At 35.0% G+C, this 18,068-nt stretch overlaps 1 protein-coding gene across 5 annotated transcripts in view; it reads right to left on the minus strand.

The window, feature by feature from the left end:
* Nucleotides 1-18,068, minus strand: part of Cad99C (cadherin 99C) — a 163,345-nt gene that overhangs the window by 13,962 nt on the left and 131,315 nt on the right. For all 5 annotated transcript variants that reach the window (XM_076119704.1, XM_076119703.1, XM_076119700.1 and 2 more), the window contains 7 exons: nt 6,679-6,770; nt 3,554-3,619; nt 3,187-3,365; nt 1,846-1,968; nt 1,276-1,515; nt 775-924; nt 230-448 (listed from right to left, as the gene is read on the minus strand). In XM_076119704.1, the coding sequence (XP_075975819.1) occupies nt 230-448; nt 775-924; nt 1,276-1,515; nt 1,846-1,968; nt 3,187-3,365; nt 3,554-3,619; nt 6,679-6,766 (1,065 nt within the window). In that variant the 5' untranslated portion in view covers nt 6,767-6,770. The remainder of the gene's footprint in view (nt 1-229; nt 449-774; nt 925-1,275; nt 1,516-1,845; nt 1,969-3,186; nt 3,366-3,553; nt 3,620-6,678; nt 6,771-18,068) is intronic.

Below are 18,068 nucleotides of genomic sequence, written 5' to 3' on the forward strand. Positions count from 1 at the left end.
ATATATATTATTATATCAGAACATACTAAAAGATTTATTAATGCTTCACATTATTGTTCATCATGCCAACACTTATGTCTGACATTGTATTTCGGTTCCGAGTATGTTTTTGGATATTTTAAGGGTATTTTTTTTTATATCGCATAGAACTATCAATATAAAACATAAAATGGTGATACAACCTCCAAGAATAAAAATGCGCGATACTATGAACTTTCGTTACACATACCTTTATAACCAGTTGAAACCTCTTCGCAATGCTAGTATCGACTGGAACCAGTTGCCTCACAGCGCCAGTGTTCTGGTCTATCGCGAAGTACGTGGCGTAGGAATCAGGCTCGCCGCTCTCTATACTGTATCGTATGCGCGCGTCTAAAGTATCCATGTCAACTGCTTGGATCTTTTCAGGCTCGATTGATAGAATGCCGGCGAGGACTCCACTGTTGACCTGGTTTGGAAATATTTTGATTAGGTTTTAAATAAATATTGAAGAATTTTAAATGCTGACAGCTTCAGCTTCATCAGCTTTCAATATACAACCCTGTTTATATACTTAAACCACCTCTATACCACTACTTCAAGCCGTCGATAAAGCCTAACGTCGTGACAAGCATGAAATAGTAAAGGTATTATTCTTTTTTTATTACACGTCATAGCACGCTTAATTCTACTAGATTTCTTGTCACATACTTCTTGTCTTTATTAATATCATACTGGCTTTTGACAGGAATCTTTAAAATATAAATATACTTGTTTTCAGTATATTTTACTTACAAAACTACTATACTCCGGGTTGAAGCAAGCTCCTTCATGCAGCGTGCATCCCTTGTAAATAAACGAGGGGTCCTGGTCATCATCATCTTGTACATTCACCAACAACGTCGTAGTACTGGATAGACGACGTTTTGTATCACGGGCACGATCCTGAAACACACAATACAGTTGTAGATGCACCTTAATGGAAGAAAGACTTAAGAGTAGAACAAAAGTTAAATACAATTAGCCTATCTAGAATTGAAAGTGTTTGAAGAAACATTGAGTTGATTAGGACACAGTGACGTAAAACAAAATTAACTACACGTATAAAGTTTTGTAATTGAACATACAAACCACAATTCTTTTTTATCACCTTATACGGTAGTGTATTGAAAAAAGGGCACAGGTGTCCAGCTGTTTGATGGATTACATCAAACAGCAAAACAACAAAATTTTAATTAGCATAGTACCATGATAGGAATAGATAAAAATAAAATATTTATTCTAATGTATACTTACAGAAGCAAGAATAGTGACTAGATACTTCTGCGTGCGCTCATAATCCAGGGTTCTATTTACAGTAACCTGCCCTTGATGGGGCAGCGGTATTGCGAAGTAGCCGTATCCATCGACTGCGTTCTTTTCTTCCAGTGTCGTATTATCTCCCGGTATTATGAAGTATTCCGCTAGGCCGTTGACCCCGGCGTCGATGTCTACTGCTCTGATGTTGTCGAAGATTGTTGTACCGAGGGGTACCAGCTGAAAGCAGATAGTGAAATTGGTTAATGCGGGTCGTTGTTTAAAAAGATACTCAGAAAATTTATATCCAGACTTCAACTTAGGAGTGCAAAATGGTAACATCAACATCAAAGTTATGAGTTTTAAAAGTAAGGGAGGATTCGTGACCAATTCTTGTGTGTCGATCTTAAAAAAGTGTCCCCAAGATCCGAAAATCAAACCCAGAAAACACCAGAATCATTTTACTCTACGATTACATATACCACGATTCGTATTTTCTTTCTAATTAAAAACTTTTATTTACTGAACCTTTAAAAAAAATGTAAAAAATCAACAATGTAATGAACTTACCTCGGAAACACTGGTTTCGTATGGCGTCCCTTGGAACACAGGCGCATTATCATTGATATCAGACACCCTCACTATCACCGGTATCGTCCGCCGCTTCTTCGTGGCTTTCACCTGACACACCAGCTGCAAAACGACACATTAATTACCGACCAAATTACTTTGACCGACGATTAATAACAACCTTATTAGCCTGAGGGGTTATTTTAATTTGGTTAGCGGATATATTCGTCTCACTCAACCACAATCAAACCAATTTCAATTCTAAAGTTGAAATCATAAGGTTGATTTTTGTAGAAGAGAAAGTGCTACTGCCCGCGACGTTTTATAAGATCTTAATAAATTATATGACAAATAACCGTAAGACGTTTTAGTTAGATAATATGTTTTTACATTGATAAATAATGGCTGGTTGAGATTATATACTTATGAATTAGGAAACACATTACATATTTGGCCGTGAGAACTACATACGGAATGATGAGTATCTGTTGTGTAATAGTTAGCTAATGTATGTCTGACAAAGGGATTTTAGTGACATTATTTTTTATCGTGGCTATTAAATTGGTGTTCATGGTTAATACCACTTTATTATTATAAATATATAAGGAAATTAAGGTCATATCGCCAGGCTTTGTTAAGAAATTGTTTTATTTATAAATTAAATTTCGAAAAATTCGACAAAAAATATCTCCATGGCACAGGATCTTTTAAAAAATTAAGGTCAGAAGCGTCGAAAAATGTCACAAAAAAGATATCACAGCAAACAAAAGCAACGTTATTTGCGCCGTAACAAGCCCAGTATTAACACGCTCTAACAATACAACAAATAAATATCAGTTTCTTTCAAGTCAATCATACAACAATGATTGACATTTTAGATTTAAACTCCTCATATCAGTAACTAAAGATGGAATGGAAAGTGAAGCTCTCTCTTAAAGCTCTTTATCTGATTGTTATTAAACCTACACTATCGAATAGCTGTGTGTATTAGATGATATTTAGATAAAAGGCACAAAGACAAAGCAAAGTTCAGAATATAATAGCAATCCGTATATTACGAGACATTTGTTATATTTAAACTAAGTTTCACTACCTACCACGTCACTGAAAAAGCTTAAATCAAAACATTAGAGCCCTAACTATGAGATTTTTTTTTACTCTAATCATATTATTATCATATTATTTCCGGGAAAATACCGCCACCCACATTTACAGGTCTAATAATATTTGACCTTCTTGTCTTCAAAAACCTTAGCAGTTTTTACTATCCAAACTTTACGTTAAACATGTTACCTTAAATCCTAAGCCATACTTAGTGCAGAAATATTAATATATTTTTACCTGAAACACCATATGCGACAAGTTATCCGCATCCCTGTCGAGGGGCTGCAGTAATTGTAAACGCTTTCCATCGAGCTGGAACAACGTCGGTCCCTTGGGGAACACCGTGGATAACACCACGTCCACACCAGGCTCTCCCACTATTGGTAGTACCGCTGGTACTGTGCTTTGGTTCACTTCTGCAAAATAAGTCATTTTTTGAATAATTTATCAGTTGAAAATCTGGGATAAAAAGTTAAACATGTTCTCAGACTTTTCAAAGGCCTTCAACTTCATAAATCTAAGGACCACTATATATGTATATCTTCTCATTCGTTCCGATCCGCAAGCGATTCCTTGTCTTACCAGAAAATAACTTTGTACTTACGAAGTCCTCTACTTTCTTCAATATCAACTATAATGCTCGACTGCCCTGTCTCCACTTCACATGGGCCTGCAAAGAAGAAAAATCAAATTATTATTTACGTCATAAACACAAAGTAGCACCCACCAGCTAATTCCTGCAATAACAACGCTGTGGCAAGGAACCTAATAGAAAGTCTCGAATATACAAAAACACACAAGATACAAGTAATCATTTGCACAAGATTCCAGCACACGCAGTGAATTTGTGTACATTTTCGAGATAACATTTTTTGTTCACCTAACAATTAACTCCTAAGCGAACGCTAAATTTCACACGGATATCTACTTCAAATATTGACAATAATGAAACCAAGAACTATAGAATAGAACAGTAGTTAATCACTCCGGTAACATTGTGCTCAGATAAAGGCCTGTACAGATAGACACTCTCACATGAACAAACGGCAATAAATAAGAGAATCGACAGGTGCAAGAGACCTTAGCTTGTTAGGCCTCTGCACAATTAATTAAGTTTTGCAAACGTTGCCGTTCCTTTTCCCATTAAATTGTTTGCGATAACGTTAACTGTGAATCGTGCTTACTGAATAGCTGGCGGTATTGTTTTGTTGAAACGCAATGGTATTTCTGAGCTTTAGAATAAATAAATTTATTTTAGTCCGTATCGAATATTTTCCAAGATAACTTTGCAACATAGCCATGCTATTAAGGTTTAAACAACTTATACGGGGAGGATTATGTACTTAACACTAAAACAGGATTTTGTGATACTTTATGATTATAAGTAATGAAGGACTAGTATCAGAGTTTTTTATCCTTAACAAAAACTCAGAAACATACTTTTAAATATAGTTTAAATTGAGCACTCCTAAACCACGGTCAAATAATAATATTTCACACTTACCAGGAAAGAAGCGAATAATGGCGATTAACAAAGGTACCGCAAGAGGTAGACTAAGAGCCAACAACTCTTTTAGAGTCATGAAGAATTTGTTATATTTCACACAGAGGTTTAGTACCGAAGGAACTGCTCAAACGACTGACTGCCTACATTGAACTAATCAATGATAGTTTGTTGTATTATCGTATTGACATCAATATATGACTACATATGGTAACAGATGGCATCATTGATTTGAATGTTTACAAATTATTCATTGAGATAGGTTGAATCATCTATACTGGTATTTTGTATGCCAGATATTAGAACTAGGTTCCTACTGCCTTATACATAAGCGTGGATTAAACTCGGAGTGATTAGTCCGTATTTTGTCTTTCTCATTGACAGGTAGTTACATACTTTATTGAAAGGGACAAAACATGAACTGTCTTAGTCCGAGCTTATTTCACGTTAGTTTATAAGGCGGTTAAGGTATCAAATATAAAGATAGATTACACTACAATCTGTTATAGGCGATTTATAACTACCTATGTCACAGGAGTAGATAAATGGTATCTAGAACGCAGCGGACATCTTAGATTAATTGTTCACAGGTAAGCGGAAATAAATCGTTATCGAACCTTTTCATATTATCGCAAAGATTCTTAATTGCCTCGATATTGTGTACAACTATAGATACATTTTATTTAAATACATTAATGTTTAAAATCACCCTTTCGTTCCAAAGACCGGTGGACGTTACTTGTTACGATCCTTACAAACTTCCCTTGTTCACATCTATACATCTTGTCATACAGGCAGCGGTTACGAGTACTACGCACCTGACCTTTATTTTAATTTACTTTAAAAGCCAATGGATTTGCATTTCACAGAAACTGCTACCTCCCTACAAAGGAATGTTTCGCTAATGGGCCAATAGCTTCACTAGGAAACTAGTTCCAGCTAATTTATATGGACCAAACATCAAATTAATTGCCTAAAAGCCTGAACGAACGACCCACAAGAATCCACCGTTGTACGAAAACACGTCTCGTGCTGTTTTCTAATTGGAACAAATACTTATAAGGGTCTCTCCTTTAAGGGTATCGGAATATATGTGCTTATTAAGTTCACGTGTACTAATTAACACAGGCTTTTATGGCTTAACCTGTTGGTTTATATCATGGAATGTACTGTTATGACAAATAGTTTCCTAATTGTATGTTTTTGTCGTTGTTTGGTAAGTTGAGTTTGCCTAACATGTAAACTGTACTTAGAAGTAGGCTCTTGTACAGCGAAAGACTTAGAGGTATATAGATTTTTCGTTTGTTATGTGAATGTAATAACTCATATAAAGTTAAAGTCAAAAGTTAGAAGAGGCTGTTTAATGCCGTTTGATGCAGGTTGAACGATTTTTTGAAAAGTGAAATTATAAACGGGACTAGAGATCATATGTCAAAAGCAACATTTTCAAAATTATAATGTGTGTGATTTTGCTAAATTGATGAAACAACGATTACAAACATATGAGGACAACTCCCGTAGAAAATCTTTTTTTTAACCCCTGACTCACTGCTGGACAACTGTCTCCTGTCGAGACAAGGCAGGGGTTAACTTTACAAACACATAATATCAGAGTCTGGGGGATACCGGGGTATTTCTAACATTACTAATATCACAAATAACAAAGTAGCATAAAAACATGTGTCAACATAAAACATTGACGCTAACAAGATCATATCATCAATCGTGTTTGTATAGATCAATACTGTTCCATTGTAATCTGTTTACAAACATCGTTGAACTCAACATTGAATCAAACTAATCGCATCATAATGCATTCATGGCTGTTACATTGTGGAGAATTTAATTATGTTGGAAACGATAACCGACAATGGATGGCTAAATGAAATTAAATTAGGCAGGGCGGTCGCTGCCTCTTTATTGTTGCTAATTGATGATTAACACATTATGGTATCGTGAGAAAGCGCTTCGGTGACTAACATTTTTTTTTATAGTTAATATCCGTGTCCCAAAAGCCTCTCTGTAAAATTTTCAGTCTTCTAGGGCTTTTAGTTTGTCTGACTAATCTCATTCACTTGGTATGACTTTTTCTTTTCTTTTTTCAAGAGCTTCAGCAAATAATTTCTAAATCCAATACTAATATGGTAATTTCAGTAATGATAGAACTTATAATCCAAACTTTTAGGACAAAACGCAAAATAAAATAATGTGTTATGATAACTTACCGGGCGTTCCTCTCGCCACTTGCAGAAGGCTGAAGAATAGAAGCCAAGCTGTGGATCGGCCATGCTGAAGCGCTCGCCACCGCGCCATCTCACTGTAACAACACAAAAGCAAATATTAAAAGGATTCACCAAAGACAATTTGATCATCACACACAAAAACTTTGAATTTGTTTGTGAACAAATGTCTGCAGATATTAAAATCTGATAAGCGAGGTGACCACTGCTCAGACTCTTCTTCGCACCATGCGCTCATAAACATATGTATTTCTAGCTTGAAACAGGCCAATGGACTCTAATAAATGATTTAACACAAGCACTGACTGTTCCTGAAGGAGTTGATAGCACTGACGTATTTGTTTCATTACCGCACGTTAATCAACTGCCACAATGTAGAGCATAAATGGTACTGAAACTTAGTATAAAAGCTGATAATATTCTAATACTCAGCGAAACGAGACCCACAGAAGGTTTTTATCTTGAACGTTCTCAGGGGTATCATATCTTACGTATATCAGCAATCCAGGTTATTCCAGCTTGATATAAAAGAAAGAAGCTAACAACTCAATACTGAAATCACGCAACATTAAATGCCGTTCGAGGTCCCGAATATTGGTTTGCCATTATTTATCCTAGCTCTAGCTTCTAGTATTTATTGAATTAGCAACTTTTACACAGAATACACATATCATACAACCAAAAGCAAGTAATAATTTTTAATTGGTATTTCTTTAGTTACAGGAGAAAGACAAGGGCAGCGTTAAACTATCGATATTAAGTACTTAAGTGGTGGTATTTTTGTAATCTGATTCGCCCTTAAAGTAAATTACAAATTAACTTAAAATATCAAAGTGAGGTATAACATTAATCGGATTACAAACAACATAGTTATCGTGCCACCAATTCTCACGATTAAGCAAACGGCGCGGGCGCAACCTTGGGAACGCTTTACAAATCCGTTTATATCCTAATGCAATTTACAATCATTGAAATCCTACAAGCTACGGCAGAAAAATGAACAGTGTCGTATAAATTACTTGTATGTGGATACCCTACTCAATATATCCAGCTTAAGTATTCATGCCTAGGGGTCTACATTAGAGAAGAATTTATTGGCAGACACCTTGATACAAGAAAATGTACCATATATTTTTGTAATATGATAACTGGAACGAATTATTTGTTTATTTTGAAAAGATATTTCTGTTTATGGGCACCGGCTTGGAGATTAAGAAAGTTGCTCATACATTGTATGTAACTGCAGTGCAAGAAAAACTTAAGTTTTATTATGTTAGTTGCATCTTATGTCCTTTTTACTTTGAAGGTTGGACGTTATTACGACTTAAGCAACAAACGCACCTGTCAAATGATGATATCGTTATCTTTACTCAGCTTTTCTTTAACAAGAAATAGGACCCATAATATATCATAAAACGGTCTGTAAATAAATAAAGAAGGCACATAAAAATCAATATAAGTCTTCATAATTTTTTTCATGCCAATTTATTTCAAAACTGTATGTTTTATTTTTGCTGCTTATAAACCTATGTGACGCAATTTTCGATCCTAAAATACGACCACTCCCTGTTACTGAACAACAAAGGATATCAAAGTAAGATTTGTTCAGTAACTCACAGTACAAATCTGAACACACATAAAGTATGTTATTTATATTATTGCATTTTGTAGGCCACAAGTAATACAATACAGTATACTAAATCCGGCAAAATTTAGGAAATTTAACAAAGGAGTAATATTATTATCATAGTAAATTGTTATAATGCTAAGTGTACTATGAATCAATCGCATTTCAAACTAAGAAGTAAATATTACTATTTGACTGTATATAATCTGAACGGTAGTATAAATAAGCGACTGCCAATCACAAGATCTGCGACTGCCAATACCCGAGTCAGGTAACGCATATCGTTTTAATATCAATTTTTACCAGAATATTGGTTGCTTAATTTTTTTTATAACAATAATGTTAATAATAGCTAGTTGCTCGATATCCTACAGTCAGTACTATCAAGTATCGAAAGCTTAACATTTAAAATGTAATTAAAATTAGTTTCTATCGCATACGCTAGGGGCGCTGCTTACGTTTTAATACAATATTTTTGTCGACAATGTAGCTATAGAGAATCGCTCTACAGGACTAGCAAGTGATTGTAATCATGTCCCGTTTATAGCTATAGACTCGCCACCCTTTAACCGATAATTATAAACGGCGTATTACCTGTGCAGTATAAACAGTATTATAAAAAAAAATTAAGTATGCATAAACCCTTTTAACTCACGTGCACTTAAATTGAAAGACCAACGTTGCTGTCTCAGTTATAATAATATGCATTGATACATTTGAGAGCGAATGCACGTTTATTCTTAACTAGCTGACCCGCGCAACTTCGCTTGCGTCACATAAGAGAGAATGGGTCAGAATTTTCCATGTTTTTGTAACACTTTTTACTGTTACCTACTCTGCTCTTATTGGTCGTAGCGTGATGATATAAAATATGCTTTTTTTTCACGAAAAATATTCTCAAAATTATTTATATCTCTTAGTATAACGAAGTCGCGCTAAGGCATATCCGCCATTAAAACAGTTGCCATGGCAACGGAATTTTGTTAATTCAATGTCATTATAATATTGATTTTTCGCGACTTCGTTGAATTTTCTGAATTTTCCCGGGAAATGCGTCATTTTCCCGGGGTAAAAAGTAGCCTATGTCCTTTCTCGGGTATCAAAATATCTCCATACCAAATTTCATGCAAATTGGTTCAGTAGTTTAGACGTGATTGAGTAGCAGACAGACAGACAGACAGACAGACAGACAGACAGAGTTACTTTCGCATTTATAATATTAAGTATGGATAGTGAATACGACATTATGTGATTGGATTTATCTTACACTTACAATATGAATTGCAAACGATATTATGTTTACAATATTAGACTAAGTGGTTTGTGAAAATCAAAGCTGATAATTGTGGATACGTCCTTGGTTCTTACATCGTCTAATGATTGTAAAATGACAGACTAATGGGTTTTGGAATAGGTGAATAAAATTAACACGTCTACTTATTATAATAACGTAATGAACACGTAACACGCTCTGTAAATTTATATTGTACATTCTGTACAAGCTCTGCTTAGTTTGGAATCAGATGACTATATTATGTGAGTTGTTCAAAATATAGTTTATTATTTATTTAAATAAGTCCTTATTTTTATGTCCTAGCTTATTTTTCAAACGAAAAATCTATTATGTATTTCTATCTAGCTAATCCTAATTAACGAAGAATTAGTTTTAAAGGCGTATTTCAATTACGATTTTAAATAGCGATAAGAATCACACATTTTTCCCTCATAAAAAATAAGCATGTAGCGCAAAAAGCTTTATAGCTCGACATAAGTGCGCGTTAGCTGTTAAGTGAAATTATTTATAGGTAGTTTATAGGTGCAATAAAACAAGAATAGTCCTGACCGGTTGCACGATGGCGCAAAAAGTAGTTTAGATTAACAACCTATCCCGAAGACGAGGTAAATCATGTGAAATCGTTAAAACTCTAACATAACGTCTAAGTTTGTAGGCGTAGTCGACAATAAATAAGATAAAACAGTGATACGGCTAGCGGATAATTTTTCTTTTATGCCTTTTGTGTAAGTGCGGTGAGAAGAGCTTTGCTGACGTGAATTCGCCCTCGCGTTTGTGGATTGTCACTACTGAATACTGATAATCATTTTTCACTTGGACCTGCCTGTCGTTAGTTTGAAATTTAAAATTTAATTCGAAATAGACCCCTCCTTAATAGAGAGATGAGAGCTTTCATGCAAATATACTTAACAGCGCGAACGTCAAGAGAGATAGAATATCGCCTACTGTTCATCAAATTCATGCCATTCGAAATCAACAACCATTCTTTCAGCACAGTGAAATTCGGATTGCTTCCTTAAACAAATTGCACTGGAGCGGTGTAATTATAGTGTGACCAACTAGAGATACACATACTAGGCACCATATAAACCGGGATACCTAGAGTGACGTAGTGGTTAATATTTGATAAAGCTAGCAGCTAGCTGGTGGTAGTTGCAGAATAATATAAATAAACGAACGCATCGTCAGCCAGTCACGAATGTATGAGATATGTACCACTAGAACCCGATGAAACAATGACATCGAATGAACGGTGATAGTTTTATTTATCTGACACAAGGCACTTTATAGACCATCAACAGTCTTGAAAGAATTGAAACAGTGCTAAACTGTTACCGTTCGATTTTTTCTTTGCATTTATAGTTTTCAGTTGATTATTACGCATTGGACCTATTTCACCATTGAATACTCGTTACAAAAAGTCAGCATGAAGTAGAAACAATTTTGGAACTAAGTTTTCACTTCACTATTGAGAGGAAAGCTAAAACAATAATATATTTTTAAGTTGCATGCTATTAATAAACCCAATAAGTACTAAAAAAGTTACATATTTAATTCCCCTGGGATTTTTACCAGTATTTTTTTATCAACGTACAAATCACATAATCTGACCTCGCAGTTCGATTCTCATAAGGCTCTAAACATCTAAAGAATTCCAAAGAGTACCCTATGCTATCTTCAATACACATCTACAATTTAAGGGCTTACTCAGACGAAACGGCACCTTCATCCATGAAACTGTTACTTTGTCGATAGCGAGTTCACATTCCGCTGCAAATCGACAGTTAGCTCAGTCGAGTTAGTTACAAAGTATGGAGAGGCATTGCTTTGTTATCGGTAAAGCTGATAAATAGTACTTGATTGTGAAGGTATTTGATTGTGAGCCGAAACTGGAACTGTTTGCCAAAGAGTAAAATTCTGCTAATGAAGCAAAACGATCACATTTCATATTTTGATAAGACTAAGCTGACTCTCGCTAGCTCCAAGTTGACTTTTATGTCGTTTCTAAAGATAGAGTATGTTAAAGGAAAAATGATTCTGAAGGTTAAGGTTCACCACTTTGAGATAAATGACTACTACGCCCCTGTGATAACATGATTTGCGATTAGTCTTCAGAAGATTCTCTATTTTTTTCTTTATTCTAATGACACCTAAATGTTAGTAAAACTCTCACCCTTTTATAAGGTTTATAAGCTTAAAGTGCAGAGTGCAGGCTGCACAAAATGATAACAATGCTTCAAGAAAGTGCGCAACAACTCAGCAAGAATGCGACAGCATGCAAATGAGAATAATAACATACGACACTACAAATTCAGCTCCACCTGTTACTATGAATTTGTAATTATAGCGACTGTATGATTAGGCATAGAATTTATTCTAAACAGTCTGCCTATTACACCATAGCATAACATGATCACTGTAGTCCCACAACAGTAGAGAGCCTCGTATGACAAGTGAGGGGTGGAGGAGGAGGTATACAAAACTTAGAAGTTTGAACGACAGCCACCCGGTGTCTAACGCCGCAGACGGTGCCTGTTTGCTGTTTTATTTTAACATAAGTGGTTACACTATATAACGAAACGTAATATTCTCGCCGACGTTTGCCAACAGTCCACGCATGGTAAGCGAAGTTGGCCGATTATGGCTCAGTCACACGGTCTTTATACTTCATAGGTATTTTATTTTTGTTCGGTACATTTATGTTTCGGTACGGTGTAAAAGATGCCTTCAGTCGTAGTGTGCATTCGTTTGTCACAGTCTTATTAGCATTAGAAAGGGATGCCTAGACCCCCTGGCGTCGAGACATAAAATTTGACGTGGCTCGTGGGTAAAGTCGTATACGACTCCGCCCTTAGGATGTGTATGGAATTTAAATTAAGTTTTGTCGTAATAATGTACGATTAACAATGAGTACTAGATTTATTGAGTATTGTCATGTATTTGAGAAGCAAGGATATAACTGAAAAGGCACGGCTAGTCAATCTCGCTAAAGGGAATTATAGACTTATATATAAGCGCAAAAAGGTTATATATGTATATCCAACCTAAAGTTGAACACAAAAACTACTCAATCGATAAAAACTGAATTTGAGAAAGGAACATCAAAGTTATTGTATCATCTAACTTTACTTCAGTTTGTTACCCATGTAGTCACAGCTATACGAATACAAAATTCCAAAAATATGCGAAACCTACACAATTTACCAGAAATAATCCAATCAACATCCTAACATAAATAATTCAAAATAAATAACAGATTTAGGCTACGATTACAGCTAACCGTTGATTATAGCGTATAATTCGTTAACGGTATTAATATGAATTACGAACCAACCACATTACGTTTGTAGTAATCCTATTATCCTCTACGGCATCCTCTAATCGCGTCGCTTTGTGTATGGAACTACATTTTTACGGTATCATTCAAAGTATTATTGAGTATGTCATTCATGAATAAATTACATTTGTTTTGGATTTAGACTGTTCGGTTTTGGGGAGATTTGAAGTCTGGTTTTTAAGTTATGTAGCGTGAATTGGATTAATGAATTAGTGGAATATATTACATTATTCGTTCCCAAGGAGACAGCAAAGACTCAAGAACACTTATTACTATTCTCCATAATAATCTTATAAAACTTTGTATTTGACAAAGTTACATGAAATTTACCATTCTTGTCATTATTGGTTAATGACAAAAACGGTAAGGGCTATTCATAAAACTATCTCAGCATTGTATAGAATATACATACTCGATCACTAAAACTATAAAACAATTAAGTTACGGCTAGACGGCGAGGTGATTCCACAACTAACGGAGGAGGCATAAGGGGACGGTATAATGATTACTAAAGGGAATTCGCACGTATGTGCGAAAAGTTGCAACATCCTGTCAATAGTTTTATACACATGTGGAAAACTTTAATGGAAACCGACATAATAATTACATTATGGTTCTCGTAGAATTACTACGGTTAAATCACAAAAATAACTATTTCTAAATAACTATTTTTAACTAAGGGCTATTAATACAGAAGAATAATACAGAATTATATTCCTTAATACAGAAAACAGAGGCGTATGAAGCACCCAAGTTTGCTTTGACCAGTATCAGTCCCATGTAATAGTGCGCAAGCCTTTAACCCAACACTGGGCTACTATCGAAACGAATTTTCATTTTTCTTATTATCAACATTTTCCAACAAACATCAAATAATTGAAACACCTCTATCTTGACTTCGCTCTTTGAACTCCGCATTTTCTCTCGTATAAGTTTCACTAACGTTTCTCTATAGAAATGCGAATAGATTGAATACAAGTATTTTATTGAATACGTATATTATTTTCACCGCTTACTCCAACTGAAACATCGTTCAACAGCCTATCGGCAATTTGCACACGGAACAATGAAAAACGATTGAGAGGCGGGCACGGAAATCTGTATACATGTAATTTGTGTTAGGAATTTGTATTGTAATACAGAACTGCTGTAACCTATAGCCCATTGTCTTAACGGATTGTGGTTGAGCACTCCCGCGCATGTTCCAATGTTATGTCTTACATCGATGAATGCTGATGGGTTCTTTTCATGCATTTTCTTTGGCTTGTGCCGCATATGGTCGTATTTATGCATGCAAGTATTTGTTGTCGCTTTGTGTGTTGGGTACATATGCATAGTAAACAGGCTTATAAAATGTCGGATGTACGGTTAGAAAAGCCTCAATCTCTGTCTATGCAATTAAGTCGATTTTTCTACGCTTATTCGTCACATTGAGAAAAGTGAATGTAAAAAAACTTCTTTCAGGCCAAATGTAGTTGCAATTTTACTGATGTTAATCCAATCCCAAATTTCACGTAACTTTCAGTAAATAGAAGACATTAAACACCGATGAAATAAATAACATGTAAATAAGTTGAATGTCTTCTTATTAAAAGAATAAAATACTCTAATGAATATACAATCAACGTCTGTCAAAGATAACACCCAATAAATTGTATCATTATAAACATTTTGACATCAGATGATAGATGAATAAAATTGTACACGTGCTTTTTACAAATTACTCGGAGTATTTTTTGCTTGAAGGCTTTAGATTGTGGGCGGTGTTGAAGTGATTTATAAACAGATTATATTATTAATTGGAATTTTACTTGTAAAGTGTAAAATATATGAGCTTCGAACGTAAGAATATGCGACTTGACCGACGTTACAGGGAACACCAGTACTGTAGCTCGATTCTTTACTACTATCGTCTACCGATAACCGGCTGGCTATCTAGTAATTTTGCACCAAAATCTGATCAGCGCCTCTATCGAGCTCAGTAAGAACAATTTAGGCAGTACGTTTTAAATGTCAATCTCTCGATACTCGATAGTACCGACTGTGGAGAATTGCACCACTGTAGAGCTTAAAAGGTAGTTTTTTTCTAACTACGAAGCTGACGAATTGATACAGATGCATACTCGTAATTAAATAAAACAAGTCAGGGTATCTAATCTACAAAAACAATCAACTGAAACACAATATCTTACAATCATAGCTAACTTCAGCTGAACTGGCATTCAATAACAGTACACCCTATAAACTAACCGGGCTATCACAAAGCGATTTCAAAGGAAATTTACAATTCGAATCGAAAAACGTTTTCATAATCAAACCGTTAGATCGGCAATATCGCGGTACATCCTTCCGTGTCCTCCCATCGATTTACTCCGCTAACGGCGCCGGCGCAACCAATGATCGATGCTTTATTGCAAGCCCACACGCGTTTGAATCTATTAAAGGATTAAATATGCATGGTACTGCAATTGCTTGATAATATCGGGATTAATATGTAAATATTGATTTACTTGAACTAAAACTTACTAAAAACGTACTAACGTACTTAAAAGCCTTGACACGCACGATTAATCTTGTTTTTTTACTAACCCGTTACTGTCCCACTACTGGGCAAACGTCTACTCCCAAACCAGGGACAGACATGTACATAATAATATAATTCAGTATAGAGGAAAATATAAATATTGACTACATAGCTACGCAATATAGTTTACTTATAACTTGTTTAAGATCAATATTTAATACCAGAGATCGTATTAACCCTCGTTATTCGCGAAGTAACTATCTGATCTATTTAAATGAACGTTTAACGATATCCTGTTAATAATAAGTAATAACCATATTAAAAACCAACCTTATTTTTTAATAGCACAGTCATTAATATTAAGGATAAATACAGACATTTAAAATGAAATCCAAAGAAATAACATTAAATATAAATAAAATCGTTAAACAAGCTGGTTTTCTTGAACGTGTAATTTTATCTTTTTAAATATCTAGTGAATCGGATGTATTAAAGTAAAACACGTGTAGCAGCTACTAAAAAGCAAACGTAAAATAAAGACGTGATATGAACCAAAGTGTCGAACGCAGAAACAAGTATCGTGTAACGTGGCATTTACTTTTATCTCCAACCGATCTAATTAAATTATACGACTAACGCCTTAAGTAGACGGCCTTTTAAACGAACATAAGCCGTTTTCAAACTGAACAGTAATGAGCTAGATTTAAGTTTCTTGATCCTCGAGACAGGTGTAGAACACGCCTGTTATTGCACCGAATATCGTGCTTTAACCCGTGAGAATAAGGTCGATATTAAGTTGGTATAGTTTTGACACGATTTAAGTTCCCTTTTATTAGCAAACTCCCGAGCGATTTCGTCAGAATTCGCTTCGACTTGAACGTTTCTCAATAAAAATGTGGAAATGTTTTTGCTTTATAATTGGTCGCATCATAGTGCTATATGTGGAAGTGTAAAATTTGTTGGGCGAGCCCACACAATGCGAAAGGACACCAATAAATATGGAACCTCGCACGGGGTCGGGTTATTTGAACTTGTTGGTTCCTATCGCCTATCTCCGGATTGATATTATCTACACATGCGACAAACGACATAAATTCCTAACACGTATAAGTATATGGGCCTTTTAAGGATAATCGCAATGTTATTGAAAGTTATTTTAGTGTGCATTGTTCGTTCATACGAACACTGTTTGAATGGTCGTAGTGCTGCGGAATATTGTTTTTTTCTATAGATGATTCAGAATAGCGAGAATGCACTTAAAACATTAAACGCGAATTTATTGCATTAAAATATTCGTTATATTTTGAAATTTGGACTAAATTGACTATAACGTGTCCACAATAACGGCCAAATGATTTCACCGATATAGAACAATTTGGCATTGTTTAAGAGTATATCCAGGTAAGGTCAAAGAAGGTAAGGTCTCCATGCGATAGAAATACATTCAAAAGTATTTTATTTGTTTGGTTATATACTATTATTTCTATTGTAGTACCTCCAGAAACCTGGTAAAATAGCCACCTTCCGGAGAAATTAGCTAATCTTCAATCGGTACTTTGTGCCTGAGTGCCTACAGCGCAAGCAATCGTAATGTTTACTCGCTCTTAGCTTTCAAAACGGACAACTTAGATAATTCCATACTTCTGTACACTATTTGCATAATTTTATTACTGCTTTACCAATTTCGGAAAATTCCTTGCTTCAATTTACGAGTATTAATGCTTTGAAAACATGCTATAAAATACTTGTATAAGGTAAAACATTTCTAAAATATTTCTTAGAACGTGTAAAGGAATTTTATTGTTGCATGCATAACGTCAATCTGCATTCTTGATTTTGAAATTCATTATTTAACTCTAAATTCGAACTCCGTCAACTATCGTATATTTTGTCACTGAACATGCTTATACAACATGTTTTCTTACGTTTACATCTATACTAATATTATAAAGCTGAAGAGTTTGTTGTTTGTTTGTTTGTTTGAACGCGCTAATCTCAGGAACTACTGGTCCGATTTCAAAAATTCTTTCAGTGTTAGATAGTCCATTTATCGATGAAGGTTATAGGCTTATATATCATCACGCTACGACTAATAGGAGCAGAGTACCAGTGAAAAATGTTACAAAAAACGGGGAAAATTTTGATTCTCTTATGTGACGCAAGCGAAGTTGCGCGGGTCAGCTAGTTATAAATAAATATATTTAACTCATAGATGTCCCACTGCTGGGTTAGTGTCTCCTCCCGTAAGTTTTAAGTGCAACAGATTGCTCATGAGCAGTTTAGGGACTTTGCACACCTTCAAGAACTGTTCTGAAAAACTCTCAAGCATGGAAGGATGCAACACGATGTTTTCCTTCACCGTTGCAACAAGTGATAATTAGTAGTATTTTACTTAAAAACTGCATACACTGTTTCTATTCACTTAAGTGTCAAAGATCGTCAATCAGACTTCACCTCCGCTACCATTAAAAATGATTAAGCCACGTTTCCATACAATCTATTCGTATTAAACCGTCTATTCCTAAGAAAACAATTTATTAGCAGTAACGTGAAAGTGTTTACATAAAGCGTGGTGCATCCTCTGGTGTTTTGC

This window comes from Anticarsia gemmatalis, chromosome 11, assembly GCF_050436995.1.
Source record: "Anticarsia gemmatalis isolate Benzon Research Colony breed Stoneville strain chromosome 11, ilAntGemm2 primary, whole genome shotgun sequence".
Classification (NCBI taxonomy): Eukaryota; Metazoa; Arthropoda; class Insecta; order Lepidoptera; family Erebidae; genus Anticarsia; species Anticarsia gemmatalis.